A 24,269-nucleotide genomic window follows, 5' to 3' on the forward strand; every position below is an offset into this window, starting at 1 on the left:
GCAGGGCTGTACTGAGGCCTAGCAGGGCCTAGCAGGGCTGTACTGAGGCCTAGCAGGGCTGTACTGAGGCCTAGCAGGGCTGTACTGAGGCCTAGCAGGGCTGTACTGAGGCCTAGCAGGGCCTAGCAGGGCTGTACTGAGGCCTAGCAGGGCTGTACTGAGGCCTAGCAGGGCTGTACTGAGGCCTAGCAGGGCTGTACTGAGGCTTAGCAGGGCCTAGCAGGGCTGTACTGAGGCCTAGCAGGGCTGTACTGAGGCCTAGCAGGGCTGTACTGAGGCCTAGCAGGGCTGTACTGAGGCCTAGCAGGGCTGTACTGAGGCCTAGCAGGGCTGTACTGAGGCTTAGCAGGGCCTAGCAGGGCTGTACTGAGGCCTAGCAGGGCTGTACTGAGGCCTAGCAGGGCTTCCCTTTTGGAAATCGGTTTAGCATTAATGTAGCAGCAGATGTTTGGTCTCCCACGCAAAACCGGTGTTTGAATCCTGGGTGTATTTATCTCTCTCCGTTGGGAGAGGACATAAAAACTTACAGATTGCCGCTTTAAATAAACATTGACTTTAGTTAATGGAGTTGACACTGGTCATTGAGGGGGTGGTATGTGGGTCATGTATGATGAGTGCGTGGATATTTCCGACGGTATCCGGAGTTTTCCGACTCGTCGCGGTTTAGTGCATTTTAGTTTTACTTCACCTTTATTTAAATTGCATTGAATTGAGAGAGAGAGGATAGTTGTTACCGAAACAATGTAATTAATTAGTAAACAATATCCTGAATTGGTAGGCCTACTATCAATGGTATTCACATACTCAACTTTTTATCATCGTACAGCTGACCATTTAATTGCACAAAATAATTGTATCACTTTGGAAATGAACTACCTGTATAACAGCTGTTAACATACAGTACTACACTGATGAAGACAGCATGTTAGCATAACGATGAAGACATTGATGAAGAATCTTCGCTGCGGCGAGATGGTAAAATGGCGAGTTCTCCGGTGTCCTTTCTGACAACCATGACAATGTCAGTATCACAATCTTCCAATTGAGCCATACAACAATAGAACCTCTAGTCCTGGCATGACATGGTTTTGTTAAAGAGGTAATGTTTTATTGAATTACTAAAAAGAAATACAAATGAGTTTGACATATTATTAAACTAATGCAATTCTTTTAGATTTTCTGAGCCCATATAGGCAGCATGGCTGGTGCTTGAACACGCGTTGCAGAGATCCTGTGTAACTAATCATTACTGTATGAGTCCCATCTCATGGCTGTTGTGCTGTGAAGTTCAACCCAGAGCCTTCTGAGCGTCTCCGTGACATACTTTATTATTAGTCCACATAGGATGCCGCTTGAAGCAATTAATTTCCTTCTGTGTGATCTAGCCTTACTGGTCTTCAGAAGAGAGAGTATATCAGCAACATAGGGAGTAGCCTCGGAAACCCAGACGTTTTTATTTCCAGGGAGAAAAAAAAAGTCTGGGTCCGAGTCCACTTCAAATTGGCATAGAGTAGCGCAAACGTCGATCACTCTCTGCTGATTTCTGATCGTCTGCACCTTTGTTAAATTGACACACACGCGCACACCCGTACACACACACACTCCTCTCTCTCTCTGTCGCTCTAAGTAATTAGTCTCATGTCCAGCAGCTGCGCACAGTTTCTGCCGGCGGATCCTGCCGGGAGCTGCCTATGCCATAGAAAGCATAGGTGAGTTCCAGGCTACATAGGGAGTGATCACACTCCACTAGAAACGCGTCCCCAGAAAGAAAAAAACTATTGTATTCCCATAGTTTTGCGCACCTCTCGTGCTCTTCACTCTCAACAACAGTAAAAGAATACATCACAGCTAGACACAGCTAGTAGACTAATACTGCATTCAACACTAAGCTATACAAAACTCTGCAAAGCTACAAAACGTGAAAAAGGTGGCCACGATGAAGCGTGACCACCTATGTTGCCAACTTAAGTCGTTGTTGAAGTGTTGTTCAAGCCACACTGCACAAGGGTAGGATTATATAGCAGCCAGTTTATGATTACAGTAGGTGATTGTGGCCTCCGTTCTGAAATAATTGTGGCAGAGGTTCAGAATTGGCATCCAGAAAGTGTGTGTGTGTGTGTGTGTGTGTGTGTGTGTGTGTGTGTGTGTGTGTGTGTCATGTGCACAGTTTCGTAGCCACCAGGCCAACAGTGCCGGTGATTAGCTGGTAAAAAAACGAAATATGATTGGTTGATGCTTGAGTGCATCATTGGAGGCGGAGCAGTGAAAAAAGTTGAGTCCAGCGCGTCACACCCGTCACGTAGCAACAAGTGTTGAGTGTCACTTACTTTGTACTGGCTTTCTTTGAAAATGACCGGTAGCCTGTCGCTGAGATACTGCCATTGTGAGCATAATGGAGGTTATTCATCTTTCTGACTTTGAAAGTCATCCTCTCTCTCTCTCTCTCTCTCTCTCTCTCTCTCTCTCTCTCTCTCTCTCTCTCTCTCTCCTCTCTCTCTCTCTCTCTCTCTCTCTCTCTCTCTCTCTCTCTCTCTCTCTCTCTTTTCTTGAGAATGAATGATTACTGTGGTTAGGGGAGTTTGAACAGTGACCAGTGGCGACTGTGTCAAGTGTCCACTAATCCAATCAAAGCGTCCTTGAGCAAGGTGTGAGAGTCAGAACGTACCTGGAAGCCTAGCAGAATGCAGAGGTACCACGGTGGTCTGTCATTGAGGGAGTAAACCAGTTTCTGACTTTTATCAACATCGTCCTCTGTGGGACTGTCCTCCAGGTCTGCAGTTGTGGGGTCTGTACCATTGTCGGGGCCCTTTAAAGAAAAAAGAAAAAACAGTAACAATCAATCTTTCTTAACAAAACAATGCTAATTAACAGCTTACATTTGGGGGAAAAGTTAAAAATCTGCTTAGTCAGACCCTGTATACGCAAATGGTCAATGCACATGTCCAACCCACTAAGAAGGAAAATGAATGAAAACCAGTGGCGTGCACAGACATTTAGAGGGGCAGGTGCTCAAGTTAAAAAAGGGCACCTTGTGCAGCGCGTGGAACCGGCCGGTTGCCTTAATCTATTTTGGGCGGGAACCCCTTTTGGTGTTAGCATTATGTTATGCTTTAGCTATTGAAAAATAGCAGATCTACAAGCTCATTTTTTTTTTTTTTTTTTTTTTCAAAAGGGCACATTGCCAAAAGGGCAGGGGGTGCTCTAGCACCCCCTATTGTCTATCTGTGCACGCCACTGATGAAAACCACCATGTAAGTGTATAAATGTGCCGTTCCGATGATTGGTTATGTCACTGAAGAATGCTCTGTGGGTTCTTGCCGGCAAAATAGAATGGAACAGAATAGAAATACTTTATTAATCCCAGAGGGGCAATTAAATGAGAACCACAGCCAAGGTAATAAATATATAAAATAGGCAATTGATGAGACTGTTGTGTAATTAAGACTCCTGTGCTTTATTAATCACGCATATGAACAACAACACAGGAGGATATCGGTGCACCAATCCTTGCTGGGTCTGCTGCTTGCTATGTGTTTAAATCAGTCTTTGATAACACTATAGATTTCTATGTCGGGGCTGATAAGAGCAATGATCCCCGATGTGTGTATGACCATTTGAAGTGATAAACACTGCCATAACACTGCAGCGATGGTCCACCGTCATACAGAACCTGTGCGACCTTGTGTTCGGGACGTAGGGGTCTATCACCATTTCCTAGTAAAACCAGGTCCAGTACCATGTGTGGGTCCAAAGCCCTAACCACACCAAAGGGTCAAGACGGCTTTAGTGTTGTCCCTGTGGTGTGATATGTCTTGTTGCACGTTGACCCACGTTGACCCTATATTCAGCGCATGGAATTCAATGGCCCAAACCCCACCAAAGGGTCGAGGCGATTTTAGCGTTAACTCCTTGCAACCGTTTGGACCCAAGGAGTTGCATGGTGACCCTTTGGTGTGGTTAGGGCTTAAGAACACAGACCAAGTTTTGGGGCCAGCTGGGCCTTTTGGGAACTGGAGTTATGGAAGTCTAAAGCCCAGCTCCGGAACACAGTGGAGGCGGACAAAATACAGTAGAATAGAATAGAAATACTTTATTAATCCAGAGGGGAAATTAAGAACCACAGTCGCAAAGATAGACCCCCTTAGATAGAACTTTATGTAGACTTAGATAGCATTTTATACAGATTTATAGCAGGTTACGTGGACAGCACTAGAATTGCATTTTATGTAGTCATAGCACTTTATAGTATGTATAGTATAGTATGTATAGTTTATATGTATAGTTTCATTATACAGATATTCCACTGTTACATTCTTAGCTTACAGTACACATGTTTCATGATAACTACTTTTAATGTATGTGATGTATTGCCATGCTCTTTGTTCTTGCTTATTGTAAATCACTCTGGATTAAGAGCGTCTGCTAAATACCTAAATTGTAAATTGTCTAAATTGCAAAGCAAATCACATCTAAGGCAATAAATATATAAAATAGGCAATTGATGAGATTGTTTTGTAATTCAAATTATACATTATGTACATGAACACACACAGGAGGATATCGCTGCACCAAGTCTCTATATAGCTCAGCCCAACACTTTTTGTTAAAGGACCACTTCACCACTTTTCAACATCTCTTCATATAATAGGTCCTCACTAATGTTCATGATAAAACACCACCATTTTTTCCTACTCAGTCTGTGTCTCATAGGAGGGCTTTGGGCAGTTCGGACACCCGTCCACCAGTGACATCATCATTAGGCAGATTTTTTTTTAAACAAGATTTGTTTTAAAATATATTTAGATTTTTATTATCGTGAGAACGATGGCTTCAACTTTTGCATTGCAACTTTTCAGGAAAAGAAAGCCTGCCGTTTCTATTAGCTTGGATTCACCATCGATGATGTCACTGGTGGACGGGTTTCTGAACTGCCCACAGCCCTCCTATGAGACACAGACTGAGTAGGAAAAAATGTGTTTTATCATGAACATTAGTTAGGACCAATTATAGGAAGAGAAGTTGAAAAGTGGTGAAGTGGTCCTTTAAGTTTATTTGAAAAGCCAAAAGGAAGAAAATAAAAAAATAAAAAAACTATAGGACAAAAAATAGGATAACTACAACAAACTCCTAAGACTAATTTCCATTGAGTTTCTCTCACAAGGAGCACTTTACAATACAAAATCAATGACAGTGACTTAATAAAAACCGACTCAGACATAACCATAGAGTTTACTATTACTCAGACATAACCATATATAGAGCTCCCACTGCAGCTACAGTACACCCAAATATGGGCGTGTGCAGGGCACCGCACTGTACAGGGTTTGAGGCCTTTCGTTGGCCGTTGATTGTGATACATTTAGGTACAAAAAGACGATAAAAAATGTAAAAACACAGAAAATGCTGCGCGCACGCGCGCTATGCGGGCCCCCAAACAAATACCGGCCCAGAGGCCCTCGTGGGGGTTTACCCATTTTGGGGCGGGAACCCCTTTTGGTGTTTTAAACATTATGTTATAATTTAGCTATTGAAAAATAGCAGATCTACAAGCTCATAGCGCGCCACCGAGTGGCGCGCTACAAGCTTGTAGGTCTGCTATTTTTTAAAAATCGTGAAAATATTTATTTCAGAAAACTGGAGGATTTAGAAGATTTTTTTTAAATTTCGAGGTCAGGCCTAAATTGGTTAATCCGTCCTTGGCGTGTGTCATGCTGATTTAGCCTGGCATGGCCAGACTATAATGTCACTGCCTAGATATTAGTCTGAGATCTCTGTGTGGAACCTGCATTTCCAAGAGGCTGATTCAATGTGCCCCAACCACTTTAATCCACAACGTGGCGCCAGTGCCAAAGAAATCTGCGCTATATGAGCTTACAAGACGAGTCACTTCCGCCTGCCTCGGATGTGATAGCCGTCCATATTTGAGCCAGATTCTCATTACAGGGGATACATCGCCGCGGATTGCTTTCACTTTCTTGGCGTGATCAAAGTTTAGACTTTTATAAGGTCTCAAAGATGGCAAATTGTCTCATTTTAGCTGGGGTCGCACTTGGAAAGATTCAGCTTTTGGTGACTAGTTTTTTAATTTTGGCGTGGTGTTAGGTATGGGTATAATGATTTCAAAAAGCTGTGCAAACGTATTGGGAGCGCCCCCTAGTGGTCTGTTTACACAGACTCAAATATTAGACACTTGGTTGAAAACCAAAATAATTGATAAAAGACATTTTACAATGGATTCTGTTACTATATTGGGTGTGCTATTACATACTAAAATCTTAGGAAAAACGAACCAGAAAGGCATCGTTTTCAAGATGGCGTCCACGGTGGCTAAAATGAGCCAAAATCTCGATTTAATATGTAAAAAATCATAACAATTATGCACTTGGTAACTACTTTTTGAATTTTGGCATGGTGTTAGGTATGGGCATAAGGTTTTCAAAAACCCTCGCAAACTAATTTGGCTCGCCCCCTAGTGGTCGGTTTGCAATGAAACCACTATAGATATGTCAGTATGGTTGAAACCCCAAATAATTGATAGAAGAGATTTTTCAATGGACTATGTTACTAGTGGGTGTGCTAAATAACATACTAAATTCTTACGAAAAACAAACATCTAGAAAGGCATCGTTTTCAAGATGGCGTACACGATGGTGCTGCCGGGAGCTTAAAATGCCTATGGTTTCATTGCAAACCGATCACTAGGGGGCGAGCAAACTTCATTTGGAATGGTTTTTGAAAACCTTATGACCATACCTAACAGCATGCCAAAATTCAAAAAGCAGTTACCAAGTGCATAATTGTTATGTTTATGTTTTTTACGTGACGCTGCCGGGAGCTAAAATGCATATAAAATGTATAAACTGTGATTAATGTAAAACAATTATGCATTTGTTAACTGCTCTTTGAATTTTGGCATGCTGTTAGGTATGGTCATAAGGTTTTAAAAAAACATCGCAAACTAATTTGGCTCGCCCCCTAGTGGTCGGTTTGCAACTTTGGAATACAAATTTAAGCTCCCTGCAGCCATCGTGGACGCCATCTTGAAAATGATGCCTTTCAAGTTGTTTGTTTTCCGTAAAAATGTAGTATGTTATTTGGCACATCCAATGGTAACAGAATCCATTGAAAAATCTCTTCTATCAATTATTTGGGGTTCCAACCATATACTGACATATCTAATAGTTGTTTCATTGTAAACCGACCACTAGGGGGCGAGCCAAATTAGTTTGCAATGTTTTTTGAAAACCATATGCCCATACCTAACACCATGCCAAAATTCAAAAAGTAGTTACGAAGTGCATAATTGTTATGATTTTTTACATTATAGGCATTTTAGCTCATTTGAGCCACCGTGGACGCCATCTTGAAAACGATGCCTTTCTGGTTGTTCGTTTTCCCTACAATTTCAGTATGTTATTTAGCACACCCAATAGTAACAGAATCCATTGAAAAATCTATTTTATCAATTATTTGGGTTTACAACCATAGCTATATAACCATATCTAATATTTGAGTCTGTGCAAACAGCCCACTAGGGGGCGTGCCCAACGTGTTTGCACAGCTTTTTGAAAACCTTATACACATACCTAACACCACGCCAAAATTCAAAAGTCACCAAAAGCCAAATTGTGGTGATTTTTTACGAGTCCGCCCCCAGCTACTAAGGACTATTAAGCGTGCGCACGGCCATGAACGCGTCGGATCTGTGTGGAGGCTGTCTAACACAGTCAAAACAGATAATTAAGTACATGATGAAGGCCATGCCAGGATTTAAAGGAATGCAGTGTCACAATAGTAGTTTGATTGAGGTGCCCAACCTTGATCAGAGCTGAGGAGGTCGTCTGAGGATCAAGGGTTTCCATGAATTATGCTTGTTGAGTGTTATTATGATTTAGTTGTAATTGTAATTTGACACTTTGAAACACTTTCTCTCAACTGACAAAAAATATAACTATTTACTTTATCTATTTACAATGATGTCATGCCATGTTCTTTTCCACTGTGGTCATACAGTTGACTTGACTCACACATACCATGACAAATGTGGTACCGATATCGCATACAATACCACAAATCTCCTGCAACATATTAATGAGCATGTCATCCTGACACTAACACAGTCCAAAACGTATGTCCAGTTGCAGGCATTTTTGAAACTCGCGGGCCACCTTGAAAATGTTGAAATTCTGCGTGGCCCGAGGTTGATTATCGATTAGGGTCATATGAAGGTCATCTGTGCCGAATGTCATGCTTTTATCACCAACTGAACTATCATGTATTGAAAACAGCAATTTCCCGCCTAGCTATAAACAGGGATAAAGACGTAGCAATGAAAAGATTTGACGTGTTGCTTTTCTTTCCAGAATGTAACTATAGGGGAACCGAAAGCTGCACTCCTTCTATTAGCTCTTAGCCTGCCGCCATTAATTATTCCCTCGATTGCGTATTGCCATGGTTTAATCACGCGTGACACTTACTTTGAAGAGCCAAATATCCGTATCGCATTTTACTATGAAACCATTCCGTGTGTGTTGACGAAGCTGGTGCTCGTTCTCTCGGTCGGTGGTGGAAAAAGTGGACCGCGAGTATCACAGCGCCTGCTACAGGCCGTTGAAAACGCTTGTCTGGGACAAAGCGTCCTCTGCAATGTCGCTTCTTCTGAAAACAGAGCCGGCAATGTTAGTGGATGCGCGCGCATTTTCAAAATGGCCGCGCCCATTGTGTCAGAAGCATAACAAAGCTAACGGACGGTAGATTTCGATACGATCGTATTAAAACATGCATTAATGAATACATCGCTGTTAAAACGGCTTTTCCGTTTGTGGCAGGCTACAAGATTCTACGTGTTAATATTCCTATGTTCCTGGCGGGTAAACGATTAAGACCCCAGAGAACCCATGGGGTAGAACAAACGTTCCGTCCTCACTGCATGTTACACTTTGCCAGTGCAATTAATTCACAGTATAAAATGTAAACCTTCATAAAACGAAATTATTAAATAATTCAACAGACTCTTAGGTTAGGTTTAGGTGTGCTTCCCTGTGGTAGGTTAGGTTAGGGTGAGGGTTTGAGATGGTTAACATCGGTAGACAACTTGACTGCGTGTGCGTGCGTTTTGTTCTGATTTGTGAGTTATCTTGGCACAGTACCATGGGTGTGTACGCATAACAAAACGATGATGCTTCTATGCAACAATCGGTATGAAAAACATAATTGAAGCTGAAAAGGGCCATGCCAGTGGCTGGAGTTCACTGTGTTGTTGTGGAGCATTTACTATAATTGCTGTAACTTGGTATCTGCAATGTGATGCTGTTGCTGCAGGGTGAACTATATAGCATTATAGTATAATTGATGCCTTACAGCCCCCCCCCCCCCCCCACCCCCCAAATCACCACCAGCCCCCACTGGAGGGAACATATAGGGTCTGTTTTGGAATGAGGGAACATAGGGCTGAGGGAACATAGGGCTGAGGGAACATACTGTAGGGCTGAGGGAACATAGGGCTGAGGGAACTTGGGTACGGTCCCGCCACAGTCGCCAGACTCCCCTTCTGATCAACTATATTCCAAACTATTTCCAAACTAATTATTTGATCCAGAACTGAGTGCTCCTCCCAGAACCTCGCCTCACCAATGAAAACTTCGGCTCCAGACTGCAGCAGGTATGGTTCTTTGGTCCAAACTACAAATAAACATAGCCGCCCACTGCATCTACAGTACATTGTAAACGAAAATAGGCAAAGCTGTTTTTCGTTTATTATGAATACACATTAAGCCCTGAACCTTGGGTGCATTTAATGAAAAATAAGTATGTTATTCATAATTATAAAGTGGGTTAGCCTACAAGGTCTTGTTGGTACCTACATTCAATTATTGCCCGGTCGTGGTCGGCATAATACAATAATCACCCTAGGTCTATACCGTCAGTGCGTTATAGGCTTTTCTTAAAACTGTTTAGGTGCCACCGACGAGATCACGAGATGAATCTAACCATGTACTGGTTGCCACCAACGAGAAACCGATATTTTTTGGGGAATTCTTTTTTTTTAATATTCTTTTTTTTTTTTTTTTATTAATCCATATTTTGAAAATTCCTCTAATCTGGTGTGCAGGTGATGACATGCACATGACATGGACATGACATGCACAATAGAATTACATTTTATTTATTTTATTTTATACAAACCCGTCTTGATCACATGACTATGGAGAGCATGTGTACCGATTTGCGTGAAATTTGGATCAAATCTGAAGGAGTAATATTAGAAAATGTGTTTTACATATGTCGGCCTCCTGGTGGCGCTATAAAGAGCAGATGTGAAAAATTCCAGGCAAAGGTTTTTTCCTTGGCCTCTAGGGAGTTGGCATACAAAGTTATCCACAGATCCGTGCAGTTAGAGGTAAAAACACTTTTCGGCCAGTTATAGCACCACCATGAGACTGAGTTGAAAATGTTCATGTGGCATTTCTTCCTAGTGGGAATGTGCTTGCACAATTTCACGGAAATCACACGATGTGTTCATGATTTGCAGCATTTTGTTTGAAACTGAGCACTCCTTCAAACTTTGGAAGCCAATCTTAGCCAATCAGGATGGAGTCTGAGAAATCTGAAAGGCCCGTTTAGTTGAATGGCTCTAGAGAGACTGTGTACTAATTTGCGTGATGTTTGGACAAAATATGTAGGTGTACTGTCCAGAAACTTGTTTTGCACAAAGCAGCCTCCTGGTGGCGCTATAACAGGCCGTTCTGGAAATTTTGGGGCAGAGGTTCATCGTTGGCATCCAGGGAGTGTGTGTGCAAAATTTGGCATCACCCGGGTTAACGGTGCCGGAGATTAGCTGTTCACAGACGGACGGACGGACGGACGGACACACACACACACACGGACACACGGACGGACGGAGTGCAAAACATACTCTCTCCCCATGCCTTCGGCCTGGTGGAGACAACCAGGTAGCTGTTCAACATTAATTGACATACCAAAAGGAATATGATCAGTTGTTGCTGTTCCATACATAATATCCATACATGATAGTGAAGCATGTGCATCGGCAGTGCTAATGCAGTGGTCCAGCCATGATGTGCTATGCCAGGCCTAACCAGAGTTAGGGAGGTTAGAAAAATATATCTTTCGGGTGCATGGGACCCCTTCATACCAGACAACAACATACATGAGCAAAGGGTCATTTAGGTGCAGAGGTGAGTGGGTGCGTGTCAAGCTGTCAATGTTATTTTGCATGACTGTGTTGGTGGTTTTTTTATAATTTTTATCCCACGATTTTGTAACCCATTTTTCACCCCTGTGTCAATTATCTAATGTGATCCTGGGCTCTACACACCCTCCGCCAACCTAGTCCCCATATATGGGGGACATGGTGAGAGCAACAGACTTCAACTCATGCTTCCTTCATGCCTGAGTGTCCAAGTTGCTCCTTTACACCTGACAGGGGGGAGTTTCCCTGGTTGGACGTAGCGCGTGGAAGGAACACGTTATTCCAACCAGTTCCTTTCCCCTCCATCAGGCGCCCCGGCTGGCCAGGGGGAGGCAGTTTAGAGACCAGGATTACTGCATGTTTTTTGTGAGGGTACCTACCCTAGGGACACGGGGAGAACATGCAAACTCCACACAGAAAGGCCCTTTCACCAACCCCGCCTCGGGTATGGGCACTGATGGAGGAGGAAACACGGTGCCAGCACCCACAGCGCGCATGACTGTGTTGTTGAACATTTTTGTGGTGATGTGGGCGGGGAGACAAATCTACCTTGTATGCTGGCATGATGTCACTGAGCATCATGAATGTACCCAAGGACTGCACCCACCTGAGACATCAGCAACATCATGAACATAATTGTGTTTAGTTAGAAACAATTTGTACTAGTTTGACACAGACCGCAATAGACTGTACTTCTGTATGTACATGAATGCTCCCACAGTCACAGCATTTGTTATTTACACAGGAATTGCAGCATCATCAATTACAAAGGTGAGCTATAGTGCTATTTAAACTATTCAGTACTGCTGGAAAAAAGCTATGATAGTACTTACATGAAGACAATGATTTATTGTAATACCAGTTTTCTGAAATTAGGCATTATATATGAAAATATGCCCACATTTGCATATCTTTCCAGAATCAAAATCGGAAAATTGGATAAAGCCACAGTAATTTCATTTTATTTACATGTTAGAGTCAAAGGTTTTAAATAAGGGAATATTTGATATTGATGGATATTGTATAGACAGTTGACACACTGACTGTGCACAGGACAAACTGTAAGTTGAGACATGCAATACTGTGGTGACACACAGAGTAAACTGCTTAGAGTTATTTACAATTAGGCTGTAAAGACAAAGCCTTTTGTTGAATGCTGCTAAACACCCCAGGGGGGTCGGGGGTGCTGTTCCTAATAATAGGGAAATCTCGAACTGCAAACTAACAGCTGTGTGTGTTTCAGAGGGCTCCTGCTCTCTGCTCCAGAATCGACATGAGTCTACAATTAGTAAGGGCATTTTATCAGGTATTTGACCAATCTGGGAACTAAATCGTTACCAAGAAATTTCTTCATGTGTTTCTAAAGGTGTTACTAAAAGTTTGAAATTCAACTCCTGTGGGAAAGTGAGTTATTAGCATAATATGTGACCATACCCTTAACATCCTATATAAGGCAAACATTTTTCAAATTTCATCATTCTTTAAGTAGCATGTGACATATGAAACTAGGGGGTTTTCATGATTCTGAATCCATTCCAAGCATTAGTTTTGCACAAAAAACACTCCTTGAGCTAAATTAGGCCATATCCACCTGACCAAATGTGCTTTGAGTGTTTTTTGTGCAAAACTAATGCTTGGAATGGATTCAGAATCATGAAAACCCCCTAGTTTCATATGTCACATGCTACTTAAAGAATGATGAAATTTGGACTTTGGACAGTCGAAGGATGATGGGTATGGTCACATATTATGCTAATAACTCAATTTCCCACGGGAGTTGAATTTCAAACTTTTAGTACATGTTATTAGACACCTTTAGAAACACATTGGTGAAGAAATTTCTTGGTAACGATTTAGTTCCCAGATTTTCATAGATTTCTCTTACTAAATGTATTTGTGCTTAATCATTTAGACTGGTTAACAATACAGTTTGAACTATTTCAATACATGTGTTAAAACAATGTTCTGCATACTTCATATATAGTATAGATATTGAATTAGTCTTATTGGTATAAAACATATAGTTCGTTACATGAGCTACATGCCATGTCCCTCCTCCTCGGTAGCAGAGATGGGCAAAATACATTGAAAATGTATTTTGTTACTAAATACAAATACTGGGTCACAGAATGTATTTAAATACAAAATACAAATACTGGTCTGAGAAATGTATTTGAGATACAAATACGTATTTTGTATTTTGAAAATACATTTTCATTAAAATGTATATAATAAGTAAATTCATAATTAATTGCCAAATATTAAATTAATGACCTGTCAGAATGTCTAATACAGGGGTAACCAACCAGGGGTTCGCGAGCTACCAGTAGCTCGCACAAGCCATTCAAGTAGATCCCGGTGTGAGCGGGTGTCAGACTGACAGGCAGTCCATCACTACCAATACACAGAACGTGCATTTAGAATAGCTCGCAGTGATGGCCCCAGACATGTGGAGTTTGTTTGTTTGACTATTATGCACAACTTCCACAATCTCCACTTAGAAGCTTGTTCACCTATGATCAAAGTTACAGTAGCCCTTGCATGGAACTAGTTGTGACAGTGCATTCGTTTAAATCCTTGCATGCTCTTTTTATCGTTATCTAATCACTCATCATGTACGTACATGTACATGATGGTTTTGACATCACAGCTATGCAAGGTCTAAGACTGTCTCTAGGATGTCTCATCAAGATGTCACCAACTATCGAAGCTACCGTACGGTCCGTACCAAACCAAATAGTTTGGGTTTGATAAGGTAGAACTGGTAGAACTTGATCTCCTCATGACCTCAAGCAACCCTGTCCTCTGAAAAGCAAGCAATCTCTACAATAACCATATGACACGCACCCACTCACCTCTGCAACTAAATGGCCCTTTTCTCATGGTAATGACCGTCTTATAGTCACCTGGTGGTCGTAATAATAGCTCATCATTCAACCCTTTCGGGTAGAGGGTTTGCAATGTGTGTATCCAGTAAGCCTCGCGTTGTTTGAGAAGGACATCATGGTTACCACCTCTGGCTGGTAGTTTGACTTGTTCTATACCAATAAAGCGATGTCATGTTTAAGATCATTGAAATGAATGACAACAGGATATTCACGGTCATTTCTTCGAATAGAGCTCTTATGTTCACTCATTCTCTGTTTGAACTGTCTAGTAGTTTTCCCAATATATGCTAAACCACAGGGACATTTGATCATGTATACCACATGGGTTGAGACACAAGTTATAATGCTGTTAATCTTGAACTTCTTTCCAGTATGGGGGTGATTAAAAGAGGACGTCTTGTGTGTATTACCACACTGGGCACAATGGCCACATGGATAATTGCCCTGTGGCAGAGGACTCAATAAGGTCTGTCTAAGTGAAACCTTAGGGGACTGAAAGTCAGAATGTACAATGTGTTGGTCTTTTACATTTTTTCCTCGTTTAAAAGAAAACAAGGGAGGGTACTTAAATAATGACAATAATTCAGGGTCAGAGACTCAGAGGTTAAAATGTGCCAGTGCTTTTTGAACATAGCCTTTATCTTACGAGAGTGAGGAGAATATGTGGTGACACATGTTACCGAAACCTTTTTTTCATTTTTCTTTGTTTTTGTCAACAGTTCTGTATATATACTTGTGTCTCAACCCATGTGGTATACATGATCAAATGTCCCTGTGGTTTAGCATATATTGGGAAAACTACTAGACAGTTCAAACAGAGAATGAGTGAACATAAGTGCTCTATTCGAAGAAATGACCGTGATTATCCTGTTGGCATTCATTTCAATGATCTTAAACATGACATCTCCACTTTTCGCTTTATTGGTATATATACTGTATATGTACTGTATGCATTTGTATGCATTTGTCATTTGAACATCTGTAAATGTGAATATTCATCGAACTGAGAAACTAAATATTGTGCTATATAAGCAATTCATTTCATGTCCTTTGCGTTTTGTTTTATTAAAAAAAGCCTCAACAAATAAGATAATAATAATAATATGTATATTTCTAATACATTTGTCTTAATATTTAGGCATTAATTATATAACTATCAGTTATTTATTCTTAAACTATAGTCTGGATGTGTGCACACATCGCAAAAAACAAGTGTTTTGTTTTACAAATTTTAGTGGTAGATCATGGCTTACAATTGGGAATAAAATGGGGCTTGAAAAGGTTGGTTACCACTGGTCTAATACATTGAAGGTTATTAAGAATGATACACTTTATATTTTAAGCAAATCAATGTGCTATAACTGTATCAAACAGGACCCACAAAGGAATGAATTGGCCATCTGATTCATCACTGTCACTCCTCTTTGACTTCTACCTCGAGAAAAATGTAGAAAGAGATTGATTGATTGATTGATTGATTGATTAGGCCTACCACCAATTTAAATTTAAACCAACAATAAAAAACAAGATAAGTAAACAAGATACTAATGACTAAGATGAATAGATTATCAATTAAAGGAGCATTCAGTGATTTGGAAACCCCCCCGGTCTTCCCCGGTAACAAGATGTGCACATGCACGCACTACAGTTGGGAGAAACGCAACAGGCTGTAACAGCACACACACCAAGCCCCATTCAATCATGATTGGTGGAAGGCCCCTCTCTATCCTGATTGGATGAAGGCTGGGCCACCTAGCCAAAAACGAAACCTACGGTCTTTTGACGCCCCCCCCCCCCAGGGAGGAACAGGGAGGACCTCCTTATAAGGTCAGCACACTCTATAGTAGGGAGGATTATCACAACAAAACCAAAGGAGTGATATTTGAATTAAGTGAAATCACTGAACATACCTTTAATTACCATTAACAGTTTGATGTCACAACAAAAGGGCACTTCATTATAATAAAGGCTAAAAGGAACAGTGAGGCTACTAAGGATAAATGAAAGCTGATTTACTATAAACTCATAAAAGTGGTGACTCATCTAAAATTGAAATGGTCTAGTTTAAAGTATGAATCACCATTTAAGAGTTCAAAGAGGGCATGGACAGGTTTTATATTGGCAGTTGTGCCACTAGGTGGCAACTGTTAATTTTTAATGAGATTAATTGCAGTCAGGTGTGTTTTTTGTGACTGATCCAGCCAAACAAAACACCAAAAATAATAATAATAATAATAATAATAATAATAATAATAATATCTGGGATTTATATAGCGCTTTTCTTATCACTCAAAGACGCTTTACATGTGTTGGGGCCAGGGGGGGAACAAGAAAGGGACAACTTTATTAGAACAAAAACAATTAAAAGAATAAAACCAATAAAACAGTGCATATAACCAGTTTTAAAAACACATCAGCTTGGAAATGCGATTATTATTATTATTATTATTATTATTATTACCAAAAATAGAATTATACACCCACACTGTGTTGAAATAGTACTGCACCTGCACATTTAGGCTCTACACAGTAGAACAAACATATTTATTATAACATGTTGGTTGTTTGGTGTGCCCTGTTCTGTTCAGTTCCATGTGTCCACATGTTCTGCTTGTCCACAGAGTCAGACATGCCCAGCTCTAAAGCCTCCCTCCACCTTCCACTACTTTACTAATATTTAAATATGTCCTGTTGTAAGCTTGCCTTAGCTTGCAATATCCAATAATCATGTTTAGATTAATACACCTTTTATCTCTGGGGAACAAGTAATCATTTAGTTGCAACTTGGAGATGTGAGGTAAAGGCCCGTCCTACTCTGCCTCTCATTTGTGGTTCAATGAGTGTAAGCCAATCAGAAGTGACATCACACATTGTGTTGTGTTGTGTGTGGGCCTAAGCACACTTTAGATTCCATGCGCGGACAGAAGAAGCTGTATTTTACGTCATTTCCGAGTTTTTAGACAGCTGGTGGATGGAAAAGAAGCTCCACCCCCTCGGCTGACTGCCGCGGAGGAGAGCGTTTCCGGGAATCTGTCAGTCGAGGCAGTCAGCCGCGGGGGTGGAGCTTCTTTTCCAGCCATCAGCTGTCTAAAACTCCGGAAAGACGTCGTCAGTCAGCTTCCTTTGGCCGCGCCTGTCGGCTCAAATGTGCCCACGGTGTGTGTGGGTGCATGTGTTTTGCCCCTACAGGGCAAAGGCTGTGTAAAATGACATTAAAAAGTATTTTATGTATTTGAAATACAGAAAATACTAGATCTGAAAGTATTTAGATACAAAATACATCTCATTTCTTCCATCCCAGCAAAATACAAATTACAAAATACAAAAAAGTATTTCAAATACGTATTTCAAATACATGTATTTCAAATACTGCCCATCTAGTCTGTTTGTATCCACGGAGGTGGGATCTTGAAGTTAGTAAATACTGCAAATGTTGTGAACTGCTGAGAGTTCACACTGATTAGCGACATGATGTGACTCCACTGTATTCCACGCCGGGCTTTCTGCCCGTGGAGCCTTGTTACTGAGAGATTCTGTTCAATAAAACTGATCAGATGTGACGACTAGAACCTGCGCTTGCCTGCCTTTCTTCCACTCTCGACCATCACTGCTACAAAGACACATTGGGTCACTTGGTGCAATAGATCAATATCCCTATAGGCTACTATCACTCCATAAATAAGGAAATATTGTGCGCAGGCATATTATTATTATTTCTTTTTTGCAAAATTAACTAATGAGTTTGTTTCATAAGACACAGAGTTTGAAGGATCAAATGATCAGTTTATCAAGTAAGATGAGTTAGTTATAATGGAAATGTATACGGAAAGTGGCGACCTATATACATATATATATTGTATATATCAATTTACATCTGTACCCTCAGGTGAGGGTGAAGCTGAATATTCGTTGTCAAGTTTTGTAATACGTTCCAATAGGTGGACCTGTTGTTGTCTTTTTAATTTATTGTGCTTTGAGCAATAAGATATTATTTCGCCTCTTATTACAGCTTTCAAAGTTTCCCATAATAAAGATGGAGATACAGGGCCCGATTAAGCAAGTGGAAAAACCCATGGGGTATTACAGATTTGGGCCTCGCTCTGCGCCTTTTCGTATTATGGAAGCCGTGGTGAGCGCTCACTCATATGGAATACCACGTTCCTGCATAATTTAGCATTGGGGGAGTGTCCATATGTTAATTATTTTCGCTTTGCGCATACCGATTCCGCCTGGGTCTGACCACGTCTTAAAAGCAAAAAGCACTGTTTGATTTTACACTTGAGCGGCTCTGGAGTGCTGCTGGAGTGTTGCCATGTCTGTTTGCTGTTTATTATAAGCGGCTTCTTTTTCTGCAAAGTTGCTTGTAAATATTGGTAGTTGTGGTTGCTTTTCTTGTTTCTAAAGTGCTTATTTGGGCTTTTCTCCTAATGTTGTTTAAACCAGTGATCCTCACACAGCGACATTCCCATGTCAAGGACCCCCAGATGAATGCATTTGCCCAACTAAGCCAGTGACCCCCATGACAGATTTGTGTTTTTAAATGTTTCAATAACATTTTTCAAAAATATTCCACAATTGTCACTTTTTTCAAAGATTACTTTTGAAAATAGCAGATCTACCAGCTCACAATGCATTACATTAATTCATTAAAACTATGAACTCTGACTGCAGGGGGATATATATTTATAATGACCATTTTAACAATGTGCAAGAAAATATGTAAAAAGAAGGAAGAACTTTATATTTGTGGACAATCAAAATATGCTGGAAATTTTAATGTGGTGTCATTAAAAGGAATATTGATATGGCAGACTCACCATCTAGAAAATAAAAACATGGCACTTCATTTAAAATAGGTTGTAGAATGTAGACCCCTGTTATATGCGATTCTTTTGGGAGTATGTTTATAGACCTATTTACTTGTTTCTATGAGACATGGCAACAGCGAGCTTTCTGGCTTTCTCGTTGAGATTAGATAAGGGTCATATATCGCTCATTTCTCAACCTTTTTTAAAAATTAAAACATCTCCATAATCATTGGGCAGTTTGCTTTCATACGCTGTATCACACCCGACTCAATTCTTCTTCAATAATATGCTACGAGCGAAGACCATAACATTGGGGCCGCAGCAATACGCATGGCGCACGTATGGCATTTCAACTCATTCCTTCGTCGTGACTCGAATGAAATAAAATAAACGTTATTTTACTGGTGTTTTTCAATAGAAACAAATAAAGAGCGTGTGTGCAACAGTCAGTGCATATACGTGCATGCACTATAGGCTATATTTCCTCCTTGTCGGGATGGTGAGCTGAGCTCTTCACAGCCCGTTTGTCTTTCATATTATTCTTATAATATTTGATATTATAAACACTCATGGTTCTCTCATTTCTCAACCGTTTTTTAAAATGTAAAAATCCCCATATTCCTTAGGAATCTTGCTTTCATTCGCTGTATGGTACATGGTTCTATTTTTATCGAATTAAACAATATCAAACGAACTTGTATGTTCGGGGGTTAGACGATTCTGGGAACATTACGCATGGATTGCCAATTTGCCAGCCAATGCTGCGTATCTACTCGCAGTTCCATTCCGATCTGAAAGGTAGGTAGGTGCCATTTCAAAGGCTTAGTTATTCATTTATGAATCAAATGAACTAGAATAAAGATTTTTACAGCTGTTTTTCATGCTTAGAACAGAAACAAATGAAGTGATGATGTGCGTATATCTCCCTCCCTTAGCATATGGCTGCGCCGCTGTAATGACTTTCCAATGAACCTACTGAGACATAGGCCTACAAGCTATGCACATCATGGCTGTGACAGCTTGTGGATCTGTTCTTTTGAGGCATAAAGGTGACAGCATGCAGTGCAATATGAATAATTAACCCAAATGTGACAAAGTCATGTCATGTCTATGGTGCCAGTCTGCAGAAATGTAATACCACTTGCCGAAAAGGGCGCATTCCATGAGGACATCAGCTAGTGTCGTAAAGAGAATACGGACATGTTCATTGGGTAAGCCTCAAAACTCCCTGAAACACTCCCATGACTAATTCAAGGCCGTTTTGCTCACACCACGGGGTGTCGAAAGCGCTTCTCACCTGGCCCATAATTGTAATATGACATTGCACACGCCCCCACATCTTAAAAACTGTAAAATTATATGTAATTAGATTCCACTTGCTTAATAGGGCCCACAGAGTCTGATTTATTATTTAAAATAAAGTCATCAATTTTATTTGAAATGAATGAGCAAAAATTGGGATCGTTTAAAAGTAGAGGGCTTAGCTTCCAAGGAGGACGTGGCTTATGCAAATTTGAGAAGTTTAAATCAAGCAGTAAGGGGGCGTGGTCTGAAATGACAATGGCTGAGTATTCAGTATTCTTGACTGAGGGTAGGAGGAGTTTATCAATAAAGAAGTAATCAATCCTAGTAAAGGACTTGTGTACATTAGAGAAAAAGGGAGAAAAAAAATTATTTGGAAATTGGAATCGCCATGGGTCAACGCAACCCATTAAGTTCATAAATGTGGATATTGTTTTAGCCATTTTGGTGAGGGGTCTTCTCTTTGAACTAGATCTATCGAGAGATTGGTTAATTGTACAATTTAAGTCGCCACCGAGGATCAAACAAGTTCAAATCGGGTAATAAAGAGATTACCTTGTTCATAAAGGCCTCGTCATCCCAGTTGGGCGCATATATGTTAACTAGAAGTACCGGGGTGTTACAAAGACATCCTGAGACTATAACAAAGCGGCCATAGGGGTCAGTAATAATATCTTTTGGGGTAAATTGGATCTTTTTGTGGATTAGAATGGCAGTGCCCCTTGTCTTTGAATCAAAATTGGAGTGATAAATTTGACCAACCCAATGTAATCTAATCTAATATGATCTTTCTTGGTCAGGTGTGTCTCTTGTAAGAAAGCTATCTCAGTTTGAAGGTGCTTCAAGTGTGAGAGAATGCGTCCTCGTTTAACTGGTCCATTCATTCCCCCTGTGTTCCAACAAGTGAATCTCAAGGTATCCCCTCCCACTCGCACACCTCTGTTTGAAATATTAGCCATAAGCTAGACTGGTAGAGGATGGGTAAACTGGTTCGAGGCATGAAAAAAGACAGAAAGAAGAGAAAGATAGGAAAGAGAAGTGCTTAGAGAAGTCATGTTTTATATTCAAAGTAGGCCATATCGGTAATGCTATATATACCAAATGGTGAAGTGTAGGGTCAAAGTTCCCCCCCCCCCCCCCCAAAACGTAAAACATATACCCAGACAAACATAACATTTTAAACAAACTAAACAACACTAAACCTGACATAACTAAAAACATCCCTATTCCTAAGCCTGTCTTCTCAATTAAGACTAGCTGCAGGACCCTATATACTATACTATCCCGCCCCATTTTCTGACAATTCATCGTCTAATCGTCGGCTTATACTGAAACTTTAGTAGTGGACCCATTTAAACATATTAATACAGTAGTCGGGGAGTCAATCTGAGAGAAATAAAAAAATAAACAACCAAAATAATAATAATAATAGTGATAAGACAACAATGACAACAACATAGTAAAGAGGGCACATGAAGCGGCACAGTTGATCTCAAGGGGAAATTAAATCATAAAAGTAGGAAAATAATAATAATGCTTAGATGATTTTCCCCCTTTTTCTTTTTTGTTAATTGTGGAATTATGCCCTATCAACAAAGATGCAGGTGAATGAAAATTAGGTATTTGAGTTAAGCAACCATCAAGCGGTTGAACCCCTGGCTATAGAAAGATGAAATGAGTGAAATGTTTCTCTATACCTATTATGGTATAGAACTAATACTAACTAGAAAAGGTGCCCTTCTGGGCACAGGTCTCCACCAGGAGGATAGGAGTGTTTGTGATGTTTGGCAAAATGTTTAGGAGTAATATAAACATGTTCTTTTGTTTGTTTGTTTCTTGCAACAATTTTCTTCATTTTGTTGAGGAAATGCAGAGCCAGATCACTCATAGCTAGAATTCTGGATGAGCAGGACATGTGCAGCATTTTGTACAAAACGGGCTACTCCTGAAAACTTTGGAAGGCAATCTTAGCTAAACAGTGTAGAATCTGAGAAATCGAACAGGCTCGTCTTGATCACATGACTACAGAGATCATGTGATCATGACTACAGAGATTTGGATGAAATCTGTGCGACTAACATAAAGAATGTTTTGCAACAGTTTAGCAGAAATCGGCCTCATGGTGGCGCTATAACCGGCAGATGCAGGGAAAATGTTTTTTCCATGGCCTCTAGGGAGTGTGCATACATAAGTTGTATACAGATCGATGCAGTTATAGGTAAAAACAGGAATTGGCCTGTTATAGCACCACCGTGAGGCTGATTTGGGGAAAAAATAGTGGTATGTCGTCCTTGGCCTAGTGGAAATGTGTGTGTATAATTTCATGGAAATTGGACACTGTGTTTGTGATTTGTGGCATTTTGTTCGAAACGGACCAATCATGTGAGCTTTGGAAGCCAATCTTAGCCAATCAGGATGGAAGATGGGATCACATGACTATGGAGATAGTGTATATAATTGTGTGATGTATGGATAAAATGTGTACGAGTTATCTACAGACATGTGTTTTGCCTAAATCGGCCTCATGGTGGCGCTATAACAGACCGCTGAAGAATATTTGGGGCAGAGGTTCATCGTTGGCATCCAGGGAGTGTGTGTGCACAATTTGGCATGGATCGGGCCAACGGTGCCGGAGATTAGCTGATAACGGACGGACAGAAGGACGGACGGAAGGACGGACACACGGACGGAGTGCAAAACATACTCTCTCCCCATGCCTTCGGCCTGGTGGAGACAATAATAGTAACAATCTCTGTTGTCACCATTATTGATGTCACCATCATCGTTACTATGAAAGTTCTCTGGTTCATTTTTAGTAATCATTATCACCCTCCTTATCATCTAATCCTAATTAACATAATTATTCCCCTCACTGCAGTTTAATACTGGTAAGAACACAAAATAAATAACCAAGTGATCAAATAAACACTATAGTCGTCCCAAAAGGTAGTAAAAATAATAATTTAATTTAAAACCATAGTGGTTATTTTTCTATCTCAGAATATGTTCACATTTCTGCAGTTTTGTAGTTTCCCTAGAAATGTGTCATTTGCCAATTATATTATCTTAATCCCTCCTCTCCCCCTTACCACCCCATGCATGCCCAACAGTTGGACAAACCTTAATGTTAGTTAAATAAATATTTTCGGTATCAATATCTTTTGTTTAGAAACAAAGTGCAAGATAGAGAGGAGGGAAAGAGAAGATGAAAAACAAGCAAGTCAAATAAACAAACAGGAAATGTATTATTATTATTAAGGCGTTCTTTAGTGTTAGGTAATTAGACAAAAAAAAAGAAAAAAGAAAGAGAAGATAATTATTTCAATAACTGATCTACAAGCTCACAACACGGCGCAGAGCGTCATGTCGTGTGCCCGTAGATCAGCACCCTTGTTGTATAGGCTATAGCCTTGTTGAAAATACAGCACACAGAAAAAGGCAACCACTACTACAAAAAAAGAAGAAAACAAAACAAGCCTTGGGCTCAGTCAGTGAACAATTACTGTCCATCAAATAGTATCTCAAGGTGTGGCCTATACAGGTCGTGGGGTAATTAAGCACCGATATGGAAGGCTTTGTGGTAATATTAGTCCCATTCCAATCAGGCTTTAGTCTGATTAACCCTGTAACCCTGCATCAGACATACTGCTACTACAATGGTGCCGCACAGCCGCACGGAAATAGCGAAAATAGCCGATCTACAAGTGTAGATCTGCTATTTTGCACTTGAACAATCGTTCAGTTATCGGAACCGTGTTCAAAGCGTTTGAAATAATAGTGAATATTAATTAACTTCTCCCCAGCCCTGACGCCATGAGAATATGCTACGTATCTTCATGCTCCTGGGCTCTGCCTTCACGATCCTCCTGATCATCATTTACTGGGACGCCGTCGCCGTCGCTGTCAGGCCACGCCTGCACGCCAAGCTCCACGATAGACAGGTTAGATTCTATGTAATTATTATTAATAAGTCACCTTTAATGTGCTTGTGCAATACACAAGCACATAACTGTGTTGCTGTCATGACTCATGCCTATTATTTAAGGACCAAGCAGTTCT

At 40.6% G+C, this 24,269-nt stretch overlaps 1 protein-coding gene across 1 annotated transcript in view; it reads right to left on the reverse strand.

The window, feature by feature from the left end:
• The window catches only part of LOC306923816 (solute carrier family 23 member 1), a 253,967-nt gene that overhangs the window by 102,663 nt on the left and 127,035 nt on the right, over window positions 1–24,269 (reverse strand). Inside the window, exon 5 of the mRNA XM_079502136.1 lies at window positions 2,666–2,806. Within this exon, the coding sequence (XP_079358262.1) occupies window positions 2,666–2,806 (141 nt within the window). The remainder of the gene's footprint in view (window positions 1–2,665; window positions 2,807–24,269) is intronic.

Source organism: Electrona antarctica (assembly GCF_951216825.1).
Source record: "Electrona antarctica genome assembly, chromosome: 5".
Classification (NCBI taxonomy): Eukaryota; Metazoa; Chordata; class Actinopteri; order Myctophiformes; family Myctophidae; genus Electrona; species Electrona antarctica.